Source organism: Mustelus asterias, unplaced genomic scaffold, assembly GCF_964213995.1.
Source record: "Mustelus asterias unplaced genomic scaffold, sMusAst1.hap1.1 HAP1_SCAFFOLD_956, whole genome shotgun sequence".
Taxonomy (NCBI): domain Eukaryota; kingdom Metazoa; phylum Chordata; class Chondrichthyes; order Carcharhiniformes; family Triakidae; genus Mustelus; species Mustelus asterias.
Genome location: NW_027590902.1, coordinates 1 through 21,206, shown reverse-complemented (window position 1 = coordinate 21,206; position 21,206 = coordinate 1). Strand labels below are relative to the sequence as shown.

At 46.9% G+C, this 21,206-nt stretch overlaps 1 protein-coding gene across 2 annotated transcripts in view; it reads left to right on the top strand.

The window, feature by feature from the left end:
• The window catches only part of LOC144487658 (maestro heat-like repeat-containing protein family member 1), an 81,483-nt gene extending 61,949 nt beyond the window's left edge, over nt 1-19,534 (top strand). The window contains exons 21-27 of one of the 2 annotated variants that reach the window (XM_078205738.1): nt 4,449-4,595; nt 6,971-6,997; nt 9,022-9,144; nt 13,189-13,268; nt 19,000-19,135; nt 19,271-19,366; nt 19,481-19,534. In XM_078205738.1, the coding sequence (XP_078061864.1) occupies nt 4,449-4,595; nt 6,971-6,997; nt 9,022-9,144; nt 13,189-13,268; nt 19,000-19,135; nt 19,271-19,366; nt 19,481-19,519 (648 nt within the window). In that variant the 3' untranslated portion in view covers nt 19,520-19,534. The remainder of the gene's footprint in view (nt 1-4,448; nt 4,596-6,970; nt 6,998-9,021; nt 9,145-13,188; nt 13,269-18,999; nt 19,136-19,270; nt 19,367-19,480) is intronic. The other variant, XM_078205739.1, reaches the window with a different exon arrangement.
• Nucleotides 19,535-21,206: the final 1,672 nt, after the last annotated feature.

Below are 21,206 nucleotides of genomic sequence, written 5' to 3'. Positions count from 1 at the left end.
ATTTAAAAGAATGGAATGGGTAAAAGGAGTAGAAGTGATGTCAGGAAAATGTTTTTGCCCAGAGGGTGGTGGAGTCTGGAACAAACCTCCTGACAGGGTGGAGGAGGCAGGTTTGATTGAGGTATTAGAAAGCGAGTGGGATTGCTATCTGAAAAGACAGAATGTGCAGGGTTACGGAGGATAAGGCAGGGGAGTGAAACAAGGCAGAATGCTCTTTCAGAGAGCCAGAACAGACTTGATGGGCCAAATGGCCTCCTTCTGCATGGTGAAGATTCTGAGATAATGGTTCTGAGCTCTGAAGGAGAGTGACCAGGTTCGAAACTTTAACTCTTTCTCTCTGCGGAGGTTGCCAGACCTCCTGCATTTTCCAGTGTCATATATTTAAGTGGTTGCAGATTGCTTTAATGGTGATGTCGTTAGGGTGTTGCACAGGCTGCTGATTTCGTTTCAATTTGTCCTCTGTACAGGCAAGAGCTCTTACACAGTCTGTGTGTAAACTACACGTTTTCTTTTGCTTAAAACCCACAATCACGAACATAGGACATTACAAGAAGAATACTGGCGACAAGTCGGGATTTTGTTTCATCGAGAAAAGATCCTAAGTAGAAAATAGAAACATTGCGGTTCCTTACACTTTGCATATTGGAAGGTTGGGGAGAAGCAACGACAGGATTGAAGTACCAATGGAGGAAGATCTAGTAAGGAAAAGCTCTGTGTGGTTTTAAGAGTTTTTTTTTCTGATCAGGGAAGGGTGAGATCCCAGGAAGTGTCTGGCGTATTTGAAAAGAGGAATGCTTTACTGTATGACTCGGGCCATTTGAAAAAAAATGCATCAAATTAATGTTCTCCAGGGAGCACTGGGAAGACAGTGATTTAAAAAATATATACTGAGCAGTCTCGAGTTGCCAGTGTCCACAGAGAAATGATGCATTGATGAGGATCTCTGAGTCCCCTCAATGAAGAAAATGAAAAGGTTGGAGTTCCTGTGCGGCTTCAGTACTTTGTACAAGCGAATAAGATTGCGAATGAGTTGCTTGTTCCAGCTTTTCTCAGCACAATTTGCTCCAGTGCTTGGTTCTTACAACAAAGCCAGAAACCAAATATGACAAAGACTTCACAAAGATCCTTGATGAGATTACTCTCCAAAGCCAGTGATTATCGCAGAACGGTTCAGGTTCCAGCAAAGGAATCCAGTGGAAGGCGAAAACATTGTTCAGTTTGTGGCAACCTCCAACTAGGGGGAGGCGATGGCCTAGTGGCTTTATCACTAGACTATTAATCCAGAAACTCAGCTAATGTTCTGGGGACACGGGTTCGAATCCTGCCACGGCAGGTGGTGGAATTTGAATTCAATTTTAAAAATCTGGAATTAACAATCTGCTGATGACCATGAAACCATTGTCGATTGTTGGAAAAACCCATCTGGTTCACTAATGTCCTTTAGGGAAAGAAATCTGCCATCCTTACCCGGTCTGGCCTACATGTGACTCCAGAGCCACAACAATGTGGTTGACTCTCAACTGCCCTCCAAGGGCAACTAGGGATGGGCAATAAATGCTGGCCCGCCAGCAACACCTGTGTCCTTCAAATGAATTTTCAAAAATGGCTAGCACACTATTGTGAGTTTGAATCATTAGAAGATACTCTTCGGGATCGTCTAGTTTGTGGTCTTCAAAATGAGACTATCCAAAGAAGTTTGCTGACTGAACATGCTTTGACTTTAAAGACAGCTGTAGAAATCGCAGTGTCGATGGAACTGGGTGCTAAAGAGGTTTGGTGCAGGAATGAAGATCCACAAGTTGGGAACTGCCCATAAGAGGTCAACACAGCAACCGGCACGTCAATGATGTGCCAATGTGGACCATTCAGCGAGTGAATGCTGGAGCAAGGATAGTCACTGCAAGAATTGTGGCAAACTGGGTCACATTGCAAAAGCTTGTTGGGCTAGACCAGTTTCCCCTGAGAAGAATATTCAGAAGAGGAATTTGGGTACCTTCAAGAAAGAATTTACAACATAGAAGAAAAGAATGTCCAGAGATACAATGAAGAGCTTCAACTGAATGTCTTAGCCATGACTAACATAGATTCTGGGTGATTCTGAAGTTCAATGGACAATCTATTAGGGTGGAGTTTGATACTGGTGTTGCTGTCTCTAATTCCTGAGAGTACATACCAACATCTTCCTTTAAAATGAGCTGGTGTGATTTTGAGGACATATAACAGACAAGATTGACCACAATGTAATCTTTTAATGGCACAATGTAGAGTTGAGTGAATGGACAGCGGAGTTGCCTCTCCATGTGGTCTGTGGTAATTTCCCGTGGACCACGTTTGGAAGATGGTGGTTGGAGAAGATGAAACTTAACTGGAGTACTGTCAACAGGTTTGTCAATGCCAATCATGCCCCACACCTTCTGGACAAATACAAGAGTATATTTGAAGAGACACTTGCACCAATGAAGGGAGTTCAAGTGAAACTTAAGATGAAGCCTAATAGTCATCTACACCTTCTCATCCATCAACCAGTGGATCAGCTGAAAGAATTGTACAATCCTCGAAACATTCTTTTAAAGTTTCAAAAGAACAATGTTTGTCATCAAGTTGGTATCTTTTAGAAACACTACTCGTGACTACCCAAAGTTCACCTGCAATATTACTCTTAAAGAGAAAGTTGAGAGCTACATTCGATTTGTTATTACCTCTGGAAACTTCATAGATAGTGTCAACAACAATCTCAAATTGTTAGACGAGAAGTGAGGACAAAACAACACTCATTTCAACAAGGAGTTCGAGTGTTAGCGCATAATTGTGCCAAGAGTGAGAAATGGGTACCAGCCATAGTTTTAGCAAAAACAAGTCCATTTTCTTACCTGGTTCAAACCAAAGAGGAACTAGATTGATGATGCCATGCTGACCAATTGTAGTAATCTCAAAATTATTTCTCCAAATCATCTCCAGATGTACCAATTTCTTTAGTCCCTTGTGTTGTGAATACTACTACAAAGACTTAGTTGAATCTGAGTTGCCTGATGATTGTGTCTTTGCTATTATACCGTGTGAGAATGATGCAGAATTAGTTCCAAGAGAAGAGTTATCTACTGGAGTTTCAAATCGTACTACTAGGGTCCAGGACAGCCAAATTCCAGAATGGCATATACAAGCAAAGAGAATTATACATCCTCCTGATTGACTTTCTTATTGACAGAGTATAATGATTAATGATGCATGGTAATGTGACTAGAGTATCATTGATTCTGTGTATAACATTATAGTGATTTGTCATCATGACCACAGAAGTAAAGGGGGAGGGATATTATATATGTAAGTGGTTGCAGATTGCTTTAAGAGCTGATGATTGGATGGTGATGTCATTAGGGTGTTGCACAGGCTGTTTTAGTTTCAGTTTGTACTCTGTACAGGCCAGAGATCTCGGAACAAATCCGTTGTTGTTAGTTTGAATGTACGTGTGCAATCCACATCTTTTTGTTAAAACCCACAAACTCTTAACGTAGTTAGGACATTACATCCAGCGTAAACTTTCGCATTTTTAATCAGGGCTTCCCCAAACTGTGGCTTATGAACTCTGAGGACATAATGGCTGCCGCAGAACTCTGGCTCATGGGGTGAGGTCCCTTTAAATCCTCACCTGGCGAGTATGGCATAACTGACCCATCTTTGAGGGCTGATATCCCCAGGTGAAAAGTGGGTGGGTCTTTGTTCATGTAAAAACTCTGCAGTTAAGAGTCCCAATCTCTCAGCTCAGCGAGCCAGATGTCCACAACTCCCTCACCTCCTGTGGCACTCCCAAATCCCGTGTCACCGCTGTCCCTCCGACAACACCAAATGGCCTGGTACTGCCCCCTCCCCATTCTGCCCTATCTCCACCCCTCGCCCCAAAACACGAGGAACTTGCCCCTCCCCTCCCCCGGGAACTATTTATTCAGGTACAATCCACCCAATCTGTATGGGGTCCCATTTCCCCCAGAGCTGCTCAGTGAGCCAGCAACCTTAAAGCCTCCTTCCTGCACCATCTCTGCAGCCGCACGTTTTGCTGCTGTATCCTCTTGAGTTCAGTGCTCACTCGCGTAAGGTAGCAGCGGGAAGCCACCCATTACTGCTTCCCAGATCTTGGTTGTCAATTTCCTCCCTCCCGGAACTCTGCGAAATGGACCCCATCCCTCTACCTCCCAATGTGATTGGTATCAATGTGCACAATAATCACACGCTCTCTCCCTCTGAGCGCTCTTCAACCTCAGCGCTGCCCCCTGACAGTGCAGCGCTCCCAAAGTACCAACTTTTCAACACTGCAGCACTCCCTCGGCGTGGACCCTCCCTCGGGGGGGCTGAGCCTGCCTCGGTGGGGGGGAGGGGGGCTGGGCCTCTGAGCAGGAAGTGCAGCCCCGCTGACCCGCTATGTAATGGAACTGCTCCTTTGATTGGATCCTCAGGACAAGTCGGATGTTGATGTGGAGAAAGCGAAGAGTACATTGATCCTTTGTTACGGGTTCCTGACACTCTACGCTCCTGAGGAACTGATTCTAGCTCGGATTGAAAAAGATGTCATCAAACCAGTCCTCAACCACTTCAATACTAAGGTAGGAAGCTGGGAGGACCACAAAGCGTGTGAGACCAACTCCGCACAATCCCTTCGCCCAGACTTGATGAGCTGATCCGGTTGGGAGACTTTGGGCAGGGAGAGAGAGGGGAAGGATTTTTCCCATTCTTGGGCAGGATTATTGCTGGAGATTCTGATTGTTGCAGGTGACCAGAGGTCTTGCGGTCCCTGTCCACACAGTGACTGTCAGGCTGGAGATGTCCCAATGCAAAGCATTGTCAAAAAAACCCATCTGGTTCACTAATGTCCTTGAGGGAAGGAAATCTGCTTTCCTTACCTGGTCTGGCCTACATGTGACTCCAGAGCCACAGCAATGTGGGTGACTATTAAATACCCTCTGAAATACCTAAGCAAGGCACTCAGCTTCAAGGGTAACTAGGGATGGGCAATAAATGCTGGCCCAGCCAGCAAAGCCCATGTCCCATGAATGAATTTAAAAAAAATAACCCCATGCTGTACCTGTCCTGGGAGTGTTTGATGGGGACAGTGTAGAGGGAGCTTTACTCTGTATCTAACCCCGTGCTGTACCTGTCCTGGGAGTGTTTGATGGGGACAGTGTAGAGGGAGCTTTACTCTCTATCTAACCCCGTGCTGTACCTGTCCTGGGAGTGTTTGATGGGGACAGTGTAGAGGGAGCTTTACTCTCTATCTAACCCCGTGCTGTACCTGTCCTGGGAGTGTTTGACGGGGACACTGTAGAGGGAGCTTTACTCTGTATATAATTTGATTAGAATTTTTTGAGGATGTAACTAGAGTTGATTGAGGAGAACCAGTGGATGTGGTTTATTTAGACTTTCAGAAGGCTTTCGACAAGGTCTCACATAACAGATCACTATATAAAGTTAAAGCACATGGGATTGCAGGTACTGTCTTGAGATGGATAGAAAGCTGGTTAGCAGATAGGAGCAAAGAGTTGACATAAGTTGATCGTTTTCTGATTGGCAGTCAGTGACTAGTGGGATTCGGCAGAGATCTATGCTAGTACCCTTAACTGTTCACGTTATATATTAATGATTTGGAAGAGGGAACTGAATGTATTATCTCCAAATTTGCATATGATACAAAGTTGGGTGGGAGGATGAGCTATGAGGAGGATACAGAGATGCTTCAGCATGATTTGGACAGGCTGTGTGTGTGGGCATCTGCATGTCAGAGGCAGTATAATGTGGATAAATGTACGGTTATCCAATTTGGTAGCAATAAAAGGAAGACAGATTGTTACTTGAATGTGTGTAAATTGAGAGAGGGTGGATACTTAGTAAGACCTTGGTGTCTTCGTCCATCAGTCGCTGAAAGTAGCGCGCAAGTACAGGAGGCAGTAAAAAAGACAAATGGTATGTTGGCCTTCATAGCGAGAGGATTTGAGTATAGGGATAGGGATGTTTTGCTGCAATTGTATAGGGTGTTGGTGAGGCCACACCTGGAGTATTGTGTGCAGTTTTGGTGTCCTTATCTGAGGAAGGATGTCCTTGCTATAGAGGGAGTACAGCGAAGATTTACCAGGCTGATTCCTAGGATGACAAGTCTGTCAAATGTGGAGAGATTAAGCCGGTTCGGATTATATTCTCTGGAGTTTAGAAGAGTGAGAGGGGATCTCATAGAAACTTACAAAATTCTAACAGGGTTAGACAGGGTAGATTCAGAATGTTTCCAGTGGTGGGGGAGTTAAGAACTCGGGGTCATAGTTTGAGGATAAGGGGTAAACCTTCCAGAACTGAGGTGAGGAGAAATTTCTTCACCCAGAGGGTGGTGAATGTGTGGAATTCACTGCCACAGAATGTAGTTGAGGCCAAAACGTTGTGTGATTTCAAGAAGAAATTAGATATAGCTCTTGGGGCGAAACGCATCAAGGGATATGGGGGGAAGTGGGCGGGGATCAGGATATTGAATTTGATGATCAACCATGATTTAAAAAACGGATGGCAACAGTGTAGAGGGAGCTTTACTCTGTATCTAACCCTGTGCTGTCCCTGTCCTGGGAGTGTTTGATGGGGACAGAGTAGAGGGAGCTTTACTCTGTATCTAACCCCGTGCTGTACCTGTCCTGGGAGTGTTTGATGGGGACAGTGTAGAGGGAGCTTTACTCTGTATCTAACCCCGTGCTGTACCTGTCCTGGGAGTGTTTGATGGGGGACAGTGTAGAGGGAGCTTTACTCTGTATCTAACCCCGTGCTGTACCTGTCCTGGGAGTGTTTGATGGGGACAGTGTAGAGGGAGCTTTACTCTGTATCTAACCCCGTGCTGTACCTGTCCTGGGAGTGTTTGATGGGGATCTGAGTGTTAGGTTATTTAGTTATCGGGTTGTGAGGAAATGTTGTTTGGGGATTTTCTGATTTGCTTTCACTTATCTCACAGGTTCTGGGGATTAAAGTTGAGACCAAGGTAAAGGATATGACCTGACCTGACCTGTTTGCTCTCTCTCTCTCCTCCTCTCCTGACCTCACTCGGTGGAGGATATCGGTCTCTCTGTCTCTTTCTCAATCTAGCTAATCTGTGTGTAAAATCCCGGGCTCTGTCCAATTGGAATTCTGTGAGCTCAGTGTGTACTGCTGCACTCAGAGCATCCGCCTGACCCATGACCCCTGTGGTGCATCCGCCTGACCCATGACCCCTGTGTGATCATTACCGAATCTGCATGAAGGGTCAAAATTCAGAACAGAACATTCTGGAAATACAAAACAAGGTGTCCACTGGTCTCGTCCCCTACCCAATCGCATTCTAAGAGAACCTCCGTCAGTGCCTGGGATGATGGCGGGAATCATAGAAGCCCGACAGTGTAGGAGGAGGCCATTCTGCCCATTGAGTCTCCACTGAAAACAATCCCATCCAGGCCCTATTCCCATAAGGCCCAGGACACCATTCAGCCCCTCAGAAGTTAAAGGGGCAGGTGGAGGCCATTTGGTCCCTTTTTCGAAGGCATAGTGGGAGGCCAAACAGCTGTGACTGGTGCCTCTCACCCATCGTTATTCCACCCCCCCCCCCCAAACTTTGCACCATGATTCTTGACTCCTCCTGGTAAGAAGGATGTGTCCGTGTTTCACTCCCATTCCCTGATCTCATTGAGTCTTGGACAAGAGGCCATTTGGTCCATTGTGCCCCAACCGCCCCCCCACCCCCCACCACCACCAGCTCCTTAACCGTCTAAAGCCAAGGCAATGGGATTGTTCCCTTGGAGCACTGAAAGTTAATGGGAGGATTTTACAGAGGTGTTCGAAATAAGCATTTTGTTTTGTTAGATTACATTTATATAGCGCCCTTCAGAACCTCAGGATGTCCTAGAGCACCTTACAACCAATAAAATCCTTTTTGAAATGTAGTCACTGTTGGAATATGGGGTACACAGCCAGATCCCGCAATCAGCACTGTCTTAAACCAGCTAAGGTACTGGTGTTGATTATTGATAAAAGTTTCATTCAGAAAACACACTTCTGACGGCACGGCACTCCCTCAGTACTGACCCTCTGACAGTGCGGCACTCCCTCAGCACTGACCCTCTGACAGTGCGGCACTCCCTCAGTACTGACCCTCTGACAGTGCGGCACTCCCTCAGTACTGACCCTCTGACGGTGCGGCACTCCCTCAGCACTGACCCTCTGACGGTGCGGCGCTCCCTCTGCGCTCACCCTCTGACAGTGCAGAACTCCCTCAGCACTGACCCTCTGACAGTGCGGCACTCCCTCAGTGCTGACCCTCTGACAGTGCAGCACTGCCCCAGTGCTGACCCTCTGACAGTGCAGCACTCCCTCAGTACTGACCCTCTGACAGTGCGGCGCTCCCTCAGCACTGACCCTCTGACAGTGCGGCACTCCCACAGCACTGACCCTCTGACAGTGCGGCACTCCCTCAGTACTGACCCTCTGACAGTGCGGCACTCCCTCAGTACTGACCCTCTGACAGTGCGGCGCTCCCTCAGCGCTGACCCTCTGACAGTGCAGCACTCCCTCAGCACTGACCCTCTGACAGTGCGGCGCTCCCTCAGCGCTGACCCTCTGACAGTGCAGCACTCCCTCAGCACTGACCCTCTGACTGCAGCACTCCCTCAGCACTGACCCTCTGACAGTGCAGCACTCCCTCAGCACTGACCCTCTGACGGTGCGGTGCTCCCTCAGCGCTGACCCTCTGACAGTGCGGCGCTCCCTCAGTGCTGTACGGAAGTGTTGGCCTGAATTCCATGAGCCTCGGGAATGGGATCTTCACCCCGACTTTCTGTGTTTCCCCTTTGAGCTGGAAGTGCCGTCCTGCCGGTCTGGGCACCCCGTTCCGGTGATATTTACTGCGCCGAGCTCTCGCTGACTCTCCCACTCGCCTCACTAACCCGTCTCTCCTGCTGGTAACTCCATGGCTGCTGCACTAACCATTGGCTGGTGTTTATTGACCTCCCGGTTGTGATCTTTCTGCTGCATCAGGACCTGACCATTAAACTCAGTCTGATGAAGACCATCTCGCTGGTTGCCAGGGCGATCTGTGCCAACGAAAACAACCATTCCTTTAACTTCAGTCGCAAGGGGGAGCTGCTGATGTACATGCAGGTGAGTGAGGAGCGAGTGTGTGAGAGTTATTGGAGATGCAGGGCTTTGCGATGCTGCGTTATCTGGCACTCCCTCATTAACAGCTGCTAATGGGCTCCTGACTGCAGGCAGGAGGATGTGTAAATCGGAAAGGACTTTCCCATCAGTGAAACAGAAATTTTACATTGACACCTTAACCTAATTGGCCTAAAAATCCTCTTTCTGACTGAGTAACGCTTTCTGCTTTCCTCCCACTCGCTGCTCCTCTCCCGACTTCCTCATCAAAACATACATATGAATTAAGAGCAGGATTCGGCCATTCGGCCCCTCGAGTCTGCTCCGCCATTTAATAAGATCATGTCTCACCTGTTTGTGTTTCGGATTCCAGGTTCCCTTCTACCCCCCCGGTAACCTTTGATCCCCTTACCTAACAAGAATCTATCTACCTCTGCCTTGAAAATATCCAGTGACTCCCACCTCCACTGCCTTCTGAGGCGGAGACATTTTCCCACATTGTACTCCATCTGTTAAAATTTTCTCACTCACTCAGCCTATCTCTATCCATCTGCAATCTCCCTATCTCCTCTTCACTGTATACTTTCCTACCTGTCTTTGTGTGTCATCTGCACATTTATCTATCTACCAAGACTTCACTCCCCTTATCCACGTCATTGAGTTAAATTGTAAAAGGTTGAGGCACAGACCCTGGGGATTCCACTCGTCACGTTCTGCCAATCAGAAAGTGACCCATTTATGCACACTGTTTTCTGCCAACCAGCCAATCTTCTATTCATACTAATACGTTACCATCTATACCAGGAGCCTTTATTTTCCTGAATAGAAACATAGACGATAGGAGCAGGAGGAGGCCATTCGGCCCTTCGAGCCTGCTCCGCCATTCATCACGATCACGGCTGATCATCCAACTCAATAGCCTAATCCTGCTTTCTCCCCATAACCTTTGATCCCATTCGCCCCAAGTGTTATATCCAGCCGCCTCTTCAATACATTCAGTGTTTTGGCATCAACTACTTCCTGTGGTAATGAATTCCACAGACTCACCACTCTTTGGGTGAAGAAATGTCTCCTCACCGTCCTAAATGGTGTACCTGTATCCAATAGCCTTTAATGTGTCACCTTATCATATGCCAAGTACAGTACATCCACCTGTTCCCTTTTACCCTCAGTGTATATCACTCCTTCCGAGAATTCCACCTCTTTTAAATTCCAAGAATGAGGACCTGGAGATGTGTCAGCCACAGTTCCATCAGTTTGCTCATTATCGCTTCCCTAGCCATGTGGGCGGCATGGTGGCACAGTGGTTAGCTCTGCTGCCTCACAGCGCCAGGGACCCGGGTTTGATTCCCGGCTTGGATTCACTGTCTGTGTGGAGTTTGGATGTTCTCACCGTGTCTGTTTCCTCCGGGTGCTCCGGTTTCCTCCCACAGTCGGAGGTTAGGTGTATTGGCCGTGCTAAATTCTCCCTCCGTGTACCTGAACAGGTGCCGGAGTGTGGCGACTCGGGGATTTTCACAGTAACTTCATTGCAGTGTTATTTTAGTGCAGCCTTACTTTATACTTTATTACTGCAATGTTTTTGTATCCTCTGTACTGAAAACAGAAACAAAATATTTGTTTAATTCATCCACCATTTCCTTATTATCCACCATTAACTTCCTATTCCCACTCTCGAGAGAACCAGCATTCAGTCTTTTTTTAAAAATTCCTGTGGAAACTCTTGCTATCTGTTTTTACGTTTTCAGTGAGCTTCCTCTCCCACTCTAATTTCTTCCTCCTTATTAACATTTTAGTCATTCTCTGCCGTTCCTCACATTCTGACCAATCATCTGACCTGCTGTTCACCTTTGAACAGTTATATCCTTTTCCATAAGTTTGCTGCTTTGCTTAACTTCTTTAGTTAACTCCTGATGGTGGGTCTGTCCCTTTCGAGCTTCTCTTTATAGTTGGAATGAAGATAAAGTCGCTATAGTCCCAGATGAACATCCCCTTTGAGGAGGAGAGTTAATTGGTGGTGATCTAACCTGAAGATCACATGGTGGGAATGCACCAATTCTGAAAAGTCCTCTTCGAGGTCACTGTTTCTCTATTGATCGATCCCCTAGCCCAGTATCTCAGTTCACTTCAGTTAACTCCAGCTCTCATGCCCACATAGTTGTCCTCATTTAAAATACTAGCTTTAGACCCATTCTTTTCCCTTTCAACCTGAATATAAAATTCAATCATATTGTGGTTGCTGCTTTCTAAGGATGTCTTTCTTCTGAGGTCATTAATTCATAGAATAGAATCTTACAGTGCAGAAAGGGGCCATTCGGCCCATCGAGTCTGGACCGGCCACAATCCCACCCAGACCCCATCCCCGTAACCCTACATATTTACCTTGCTAATCCCCTGACACTGGGCTCAATTTTGCACGGCTAATCAACCTAACCCGCACATCTTTGGACTGTGGGAGGAAACCGGAGCACCCGGAGGAAACCCACGCAGACACGGGGAGAACGTGCAAACTCCACACAGACAGTGACCCAAGCCGGGAATTGAACCCGGGTCCCTGGCGCTGTGAGGCAGCAATGCTAACCACTGTGCCACCGTACTGCTCCTTAATCCTGTAATATTACACAATACCAAATATAATATAAGCTGCCCCCTGGATGGTTCCAGAATGTGCTGCTCTAAGAAACTATCTCAAAAACATCCTATAAACTTCTCATCCAGGCTACTACTGCCAATCTGATTTTTCCAGTTTATATGTAGATTAAAGTCACCCTTGAACTCTGCCAGCTCTTCATCACAAGCCCCAATATTTCTTCCTGTACACTTTTTGCTAGCTTGTAGTTACTGTTGAGGGGCCTGTAGACCACTCCCACTGGGCCTTCTAGGACGAGAGGTCATAGTCTTGGGATAAAGGGCAGCAAATTTAAAGCAGAGTTGCGGAGAAACTACTTCTCCCAAAGGTTGTGAATCTGTGGAATTCGCTGCCCCAAAGTGCGGTGGATGCTGGGACAGTGAGTAAATTTAAGGAGGAGTTAGACAGAATTTTAATTGGTAATGGGTTGAAGGGTTATGGGGAGAAGGCAGAAAATGGGGATGAGGAGCACATCAGCCAAGATCGAATGGCGGAGCGGACTCGATGGGCCGAATGGCCTAATTCTGCTCCTATATCTTATGAATTTATGACTTCTTTCTTTTACGATTTCTCATCTCCTTTCGATCTCCAGAACTAAAGTCCTCTCTCTCTCACTCTCTATTGCACTGATACCATTATTAATTAACAGAGCCACCCCTCCATCTTCTCCTAGTTTCCTGTCCTTCCTCAATGCTGTGTCCCCTTTGGTAATCAGGTTGCAATCTCTCTCACCCTGCAGCTATGTCTCTGAGTTGCCTGTCAGATCATCTCTATTTCTATCTAGTTGCACTGTCAATTTATTTGTTTTATTATGAATGCTGCATGAATTCAGTCAGTGTTTGTGGTTCTGTATTTTTACTTATTTTGCAGTGTCTGCTCTTTCCTGCTGAGACACTCTCCGGCTCTCTGTCCCTTCGTGGCTCTTAGGCCTTGCCTGCTCTATTTAATATATTACATCTTCCCAAGCTATACATTCCTTGCTCCCACTCTTCTGTTAAAGCCCTCTCCACCACGCTAGCTTCATCCTTCGGCAGAGGACTGGTCCCAGCACGGTTCAAGTGAACACCATCGCAGTGATACAACTCCCACTGTGTCCAGCCCTGCTGCAGTTCCCAATGAATCAAATCCCATTCCTCCCACACTGACCTAGCCTCGCATTTAACCTTGTGACCGGATTTATCCAGCAGCAGTTTGGCTTGGGCAGTATCCAGAGATTGTGACCTTTGAGTTTCTGCTTTTTAATTTAGCCCCTAGCTGCTCATCCTGCTTTAGCCTGGTCCCTGCAGTACAGACGGCACTCACCGTGTGTTAAACAGTATGGAGTGCACTCGCCGCGTGTCACACGGTGCGCCGCGCGCTCGCTGGTTAGACGATTCTGCCTGTTGCTATGTTAATCTTTTCCACCTTGCTTTCCAATGCAGGATTTGATCAAGTTGGAGACGATGGATGTTTTGCGAACGCCTATCCGACAGCAGGCCATGATCACCTGCTCCCATCTGCTGTATCCTTTCAACTCTGGAAATTGGTGGGGGGGGGGGGATTTGGGATTTGTATCGTGGGGGTCATTGGGCTTTGGACCAGAGGCAATGGAATTTGGCCCGGTTTGGGAGGGATTGGTGACCGGAGGGGATTTGTGGTTTGGATGGTGGGGTTTGGATGGTGGGGTTTGGGTGCGTCCCTCACACCCCTCCCCAGCCCCCGCCCAGGCTGAAACATCACTAATGTTCCACTTGGGTAATATCGGCTTCCCAATGTGGTGGAGTTTTGTTATCCCAGTTAATTATTTTTTCACAACAACAGAAAACGTTTAATGAAACATAGAAGATAGGAGGAGGCCATTCGGCCCTTTGAGCCTGCTCCGCCATTCTTTACCGTCATGGCTGATCATCCAACTCAATAGCCTAATCCTGCTTTCTCCCCATAACCTTTGATCCCATTTGCCCAAAGTGCTATATTCAGCCGCCTCTTAAATATGTGGAAAAGTGGATTATCATATAATACTCCTTTACTCGCCTCCTCAGTTTAACAAATGCACACAGATTTTAAGATTAACAGCGATGGCAAAGTACATTTGAAGCTATAGTGGTTCCATTGACATATACAGTCCCTATGACACACACAAGATGCTTGTGTTTAAATACACTCTCCACTGTATCCTCACTGGCTACGGGGGAGATCCCAGAGGATTGGAAAATAGCCAATGTTGTTCCTTTGTTTAAGGAGGGTAGCAAGAATAATCCAGATAATTACAGGCCGGTGAGCCTTACATCAGTGGTAGGGAAATTATTGGAGAGGATTCTTCGAGACAGGATTTATTCCCACTTGGAAATAAGTGGACGTATTAGTGAGAGGCAACATGGTTTTGTGAAGGGGAGGTCGTGTCTCACGAACTTGATCGAGTTTTTCGAGGAAGTGACGAAGATGGTTGATGAGGGTAGGGCAGTGGATGTTGTCTACATGGACTTCAGTAAGGCCTTTGACAAGGTCCCTCATGGCAGACTGGTGCAGAAGGTGAAGTCGCATGGGATCAGAGGTGAGTTAGCAAGGTGGATACAAAACTGGCTCGGTCAAAGAAGACAGAGGGTAGCAGTGGAAGGGTGCATTTCTGAATGGAGGGCTGTGACAAGTGGTGTTCCTCACGGATCAGTGCTAGGACCTTTGCTGTTTGTAATATATATATAAATGATTTGGAGGAAAATGTGACTGGTTTGATCAGTAAGTTTGCAGAAGTCACAAAGGCTGGTGGATTTGTGGATAGCGATGAGGACCATCAGAGGATACAGCAGGATATAGTGGAGACTTGGGCGGAGAGATGGCAGATGGAGCTTAATCCGGACAAATGTGAGGTAATGCATTTTGGAAGGTCTAATACAGATAAGAAATATACAGTAAATGGCAGAACCCTTCAGAGTATTGATAGGCAAAAGGAATCTGGATGTACAGGTACACAGGTGACTGAAAGTGGCAATGCAGGTGGAGAAGGTAGTCAAGAAGGCATACGGCATGCTTGCCTTCATTGGCCGGGGTATTGAGTTTAAAAATTGGCAAATCATGTTGCAGCTTTATAGAACCTTAGTGAGGCCGCACTTGGAATATAGTGTTCAATTCTGGTCACCACACTAGCAGAACATTGTGGAGGCTTTGGAGAGGGTACAGAAAAGATTTACCAGGATGTTGCCTGGTATGGAGGACATTAGCTATGAGGAGAAACTTGGTTTGTCCTCACTGGAGCGATGGAGGTTGAGGGGCGACCTGATAGAAGTCTACAAGATTATGAGAGGCATGGACAGAGTGGATAGTCAGAAGCTTTTTCCCAGGGTGGAAGAGTCAATTACTCGGCGGGGGGGGGGGGGGGGGGCATAGGTTTAAGGTGTGAGGGGCAAGATTTAAAAGAGATATACGAGGCAGATTTTTTATACAGGGTGGTGGGTGCCTGGAACCCGTTGCTGGGGGAGGTAGTGGAAGCGGATGCGGTAGTGACTTTTAAGGGGCATCTTGACAAGTACATGAATAGGATGGGAATGGAGGGATATGGTCTCCGGAAGGGTAGGTGGTTTTAGTTAAGTCGGGCAGCATGGTCGGTGCAGGCTTGGAGGGCCGAAGGGCCTGTTCCTGTGCTGTAATTTTCTTTGTTCTTTGTTCACTCTGCAATCCCATGTGAATGCCTGTGGATCCCTCCTCAGAATTCCCCAGATGATTGTCACATAAGTTTCCAAAGACCACTCCCAAAAGCACGCTTTAAAATCTTCCCCCAATAATGCTTTCCCTTAGTGCTCTGCATTCCGAAATTCATGTTGAGGTTTTCCAAATCACTCTTTTGAACAAAACTTCCGCTCCACTTTTACCAGTGAATCCACTCCGGGATTTTACAGCAATCCCTTTCCGGATTTTTTTTGTTTCAAAGGCTTCTGCACGAACTCTCCGCGATCCAGTCACTGATTCACTCGATTACTTCAAATAATGTCTCTCAGACCTTAGCACTACTGCAGATATCTTTCTGGCCTCTCTCACCTTTTCAACTCTGTGACTTTACTTTTAAAGTTTAAAGTTTTTTTATTAGTGTCACAAATAGGCATACATTAACACTGCAATGAAGTTGCTGTGAAAATCCCCTAGTCGCCACATTCTGGCGCCTGTTCGGGTACACTGAGGGAGAATTTAGCATGGCCAATGTACCTAACCAGCACATCTTTTGGACCAAGGGAGGAAACCGGAGCACCTGGAGGAAACCCACGCAGACACACAGAGAATGTGCAAACTCCACACAGTGACCCAAGCCGGGAATTGAACCTGGGTCCTTGGTGCTGTGAGGCAGCAGTGCTAACCACTGTGCCACCATGCTGCCCCACTGTTCTTGTCCCGAGTTTCCTGTGTTTTGTTTAACTCCAGACCTTTTAAGAAACTCTATATCCCAATTCCCTGGTTATCTGGACTGTATCTTGTTCTTTAGGAAACCTGCATCTTTTGCAACTCCCTTGGAGAGGATTCTTAGAGACAGGATGTATGTGCATTTAGAACGGAACAATCTCATTAGTGACAGACAGCATGGTTTTGTAAGAGGGAGATCGTGCCTTACAAATTTGGTGGAGTTTTTTGAGGAAGTGACAAAAACGGTTGATGAAGGAAGGGCCGTGGATGTCGTCTATATGGATTTCAGTAAGGCATTTGACAAAGTCCCACATGGCAGGTTGGTTAAGAAGGTTAAGGCTCATGGGATACAAGGAGAAGTGGCTAGATGGGTGGAGAACTGGCTTGGCCATAGGAGACAGAGGGTAGTGGTCGAAGGGTCTTTTTCTGGCTGGAGGTCTGTGACCAGTGGTGTTCCGCAGGGCTCTGTACTAGGACCTCTGCTATTTGTGATATATATAAATGATTTGGAAGAAGGTGTAACTGGTGTAATCAGCAAGTTTGCGGATGACACGAAGATGGCTGGAATTGCGGATAGCGAAGAGCATTGTCGGGCAATACAGCAGGATATAGATAGGCTGGAAAGTTGGGCGGAGAGGTGGCAGATGGAGTTTAATCCGGATAAATGCGAAGTGATGCATTTTGGAAGAAATAATGTAGGGAGGAGTTATACAATAAATGGCAGAGTCATCAGGAGTATAGAAACACAGAGGGACCTAGGTGTGCAGGTCCACAAATCCTTGAAGGTGGCAACACAGGTGGAGAAGGTGGTGAAGAAGGCATATGGTATGCTTGCCTTTATAGGACGGGGTATAGAGTATAAAAGCTGGAGTCTGATGATGCAGCTGTATAGAACGCTGGTTAGGCCACATTTGGAGTACTGCGTCCAGTTCTGGTCGCCGCACTACCAGAAGGACGTGGAGGCGTTGGAGAGAGTGCAGAGAAGGTTTACCAGGATGTTGCCTGGTATGGAGGGTCTTAGCTATGAGGAGAGATTGGGTAGACTGGGGTTGTTCTCCTTGGAAAGACGGAGAATGAGGGGAGATCTAATAGAGGTGTACAAGATTATGAAGGGTATAGATAGGGTGAACAGTGGGAAACTTTTTCCCAGGTCGGAAGTGACGATCACGAGGGGTCACGGGCTCAAGCTGAGAGGGGCGAAGTATAACTCAGACATCAAAGGGATGTTTTTTTACACAGAGGGTGGTGGGGGCCTGGAATGCGCTGCCAAGTAGGGTGGTGGAGGCAGGCACACTGACATCGTTAAGACTTACCTGGATAGTCACATGAGCAGCCTGGGAATGGAGGGATACAAACGATTGGTCTAGTTGGACCAAGGAGCGGCACAGGCTTGGAGGGCCGAAGGGCCTGTTTCCTGTGCTGTACTGTTCTTTGTTCTGTCCAGCTTCTTCAGGTAGAGTTAAGAGCTGTTCACTGCTCTGTGATTTGGCTGTAACTGCCCTGGCTTCTAGGTAAAACTAAGAAAGTTCTCCCTCCTGGGAAGTGAGTCACCTGTTCCTAACCAATACCCCATTGCTAAGCAACACTCTGCTACCAGATTTGTTTGTCAAGCCCTAACACTTTCTAAGCACAACAGAATCCCAGTTGAGACTTAACCAACCCCCACACATACAAACACCCTTGTCCAGCATGAATCTAGCTATAGGTCCCTTCCAGGCACACAAACATTAAATTAAACCCACCTCAAACTATGTAAATAAATCCATTAAAACTGCTTTTATTTTCCTAATGCTTCAGAATGAGCTCTTTTCTCCTTTCCCATTCCGGATGCTATCACAGAATCCCTACGGTGCAGAAGGAGGCCACCCGGCCCATCGAGTCCGCACTGACTTTCGGAAAGAGAATCCCATCCAGGACCCGCCCCCCCATCCCTGTAACCCCATGGTCAGTCTACCCAAATTACACATCTTTCGGATTAGAGTCAGAGAATCATAGAGGTTTACAGCATGGAAACAGGCCCTTCAGCCCAACTTGTCCATGTTGCCCTTTTTATTTAAATCCCCTAAGCTAATCCCTGAAATAATTGCCCCTCTGGACACTTTTATATCTCTCCCCTCTCACCTTAAACCTATGCCCTCTAGTTTTAGACTCCCCTACCTTTGGGAAAAGATATTGACTATCTATCTTGTCTATGCCCCTCATTATTTTATAGACCTCTATAAGGTCACCCCTCAGCCCCCTACGCTCCAGAGAAAAACGTCCCAGTCTATTCTCCTTATAACTCAATCCAACAAGTCCCGGTAGCATCCTAGTAAATCTTTTCTGCACTCTTTCTAGTTTAATAATATCCTTTTTATAATAGGGTGACCAGAATTGCACATAGTATTCCAAGTGTGGCCTTACCAATGTCTTGTACAACTTCAACAAGACGTCCCAACTCCTGTATTCAATGTTCTGACCGATGAAACCAAGCATGCCGAATGCCTTCTTCACCACTCTGTCCACCTGTGACTCCACTTTCAAGGAGCTATGAACATGTACCCCTAGATCTCTTTGTTCGGTAACTCTCCCCAACACCCTACCATTCTGTAACTCTTCCCAACGCCCTACCATTAACTGAGTAAGTCCTGCTCTGGTTCAATCTACCAAAATGCATTACCTCGCATTTGTCTAAATTAAACTCCCAATTTGTCTAAGTTAAACTCCATTGTGGGAGGAAACCTGAGGAAACCCACGCAGACATGGGGAGAATGTGCAAACTCCACACAGACAGTGAACCTGGGTCCCTGGCGCTGTGAGGCAGCAGCACTAACCACCGTGCCACCCTAATCCATCACTCCCGTTCTCCTTGACCTGAGGTTCAGGAAGCTGGATCCTGTACTGAGTGAGGCTGACATGTTTGAGCTGATTAAAACCTGCCTGGACAGCGTGTTTGGACTTCCGCCTCTGGGAATTGACAAGAGTAAAGAGGAGAGCGGTATGGATGTGAAGGAGAGAGAGGTAACTGGAGATAGCGGGCAGTTCTGTGGACCGCTCAGTCTGAGCAGGCTTGGCCCTGTTCTCTGATCCCGGGGCTCGGAGGGTCAGTGAGCCAGCAGAAGGTGAACTTTAACCTGTGTTGCTTTCTCTTGTCAGATCCTCTACATGGAGACGCTGTGTGCACTGCAGGAGCTTCTGAAACAGATCCTCATCCAGGACATCAGTCCAGACGGCCTCCAGGTGGTCTTTAAGGTAAAGCACGGAGGAGGGTGGGAGACGCTGAAATCGAACGTACTGGGTCCGGAATGAAGATTCCTGTCCCATCCACTGAGGAAAGGGGAATAATTTGTGATTTCTGACACTCAGCACGTGGTAATGCAGCAGAGTATGCAACGCAGTGGTTGAGCACGGGTTCGAGAGCGCGGAGTGGCTGTTGAGCGCTGGCCCCCCAGGAGTTGAGGAGTAAGGTGGTTATTATCCTCCTTGTCTCTTGTACACATTTGGTTCAGATAAACAGTTCTGTTATTTTTTACTTGCCTCACTGTTATTACACTGGCGACGAGGTAAATGGGACTGTAGTCCTGGACTTGAGGGGAGAAAGGTCCAGCCTATTCTGTATAGAACATCCTGCCCCTTTTTGGGAAAATCAATCTTTTTGACCCAAAGACTCGATGCTGGGTTCAGTGTATTGAAAAACTCCGTTATTTCTTTTTCCGCCAATGAAATTACACGTGAAGATAAGCAACAAAAGGTCATTCTGTTTTCAGTATGTGGACCTCAGGCATATAATCTCATTAGAAATTTAACATCCCCAGAAACTCTGGATACCAAAGCCGGACTTTTACCGGCACGCTCGCCCTGATTCCGAGGCTCGCAGAACGGCATTCTCTGTTGGCCGCGGGCGGGATCTTAGGAGCCTCAGGTGGGTGAGGCGTAAAATTCCGGCACAAGTCCTTTGACCAGCTCGTAACTTGGTTAAAGGATTGTTGTATCCCCAGACAGTCTATCATCATGCAGCGTTTTAAGTTTAACTCTACTCTAAGGAATCCAGGAGAGGTGATTGCAACATACACGGCAAGAAAATTGGCAGAGCCATGTGAATTTGGACCATCACTGAATGACCTGCTGCGAGACAGATTGGTTTGGGGCGTGTGGGAAAGCTGCTGGCAGAAGATAAGATTTCCTTAGCGGAAGCCATGGAAATAGCTCAGGCGATTGAGAGTGCAGAGAGAGGCGCTCTCGAGTTATAGTGTGTGCATACAGGTGCGGTGAATCAGCTATGGTGCAAAAACTTTGGCAAGTTGGGAGGACAGAGTTGAGTGCACAGGACAGAACAGAAATTCAACAAGCAAGGCAGGGGCCAGAGACACAGAAATTTGATCAACAAACCAGAATTTCTGCTGAATGTTACAGGTGCGGGGGAGATCTCCCCCAGGAAAATGTAAATTCCGGGATTTTCTTTGCTTTGGCTGCAATTGGAAAGGCCACACCCGAGCCAGAATTCACCTGGCTTAAACAAAACGAAGCCTGGACTCCAGAACATAATCTAGAGGGAGTAAAATCAGATGCTATAGCAATGGTACTCTGGGTAAATGGGTGTGCATTGGGCATGGAAGTAGATACCAGTGCTTCTGTCACCAGCACAGGGGAGCAAACATTTAAATAACCTCGAGGCAGATTTCAACCTTGAAAGTGAAATAAAACACCAGCTAAACTGGCCACATATACGGAGAAAACACTGAACAGCATCAGTCTACTCAACTACCGATCATTGTCACAAAAAGGCCAGGGGCCCAGTCCCATGGGACGAGATTAGTTATGTCAAATAAAATTACATTTGCTCGACACCTTCAGGATATCTGATGGTAGTTTACAAGAAGTTTTTTTTAAAAGCCCCAAGATTTTTCAAAATGAATGAAGCAGAGTTTGAGGAGTCGAGGATAAAATTTACACGGATCCAGATGACAGCCCAGAGTTTCACAGAGTTCACCCAGTGCCTTGTGCCTTGCATCAAAAAGTCAAGGCAGAACGTAAACATTTGGCCAGTATAGATTTCAGAATGGGCTACCCCCATCGTACCTGTACTGAAATT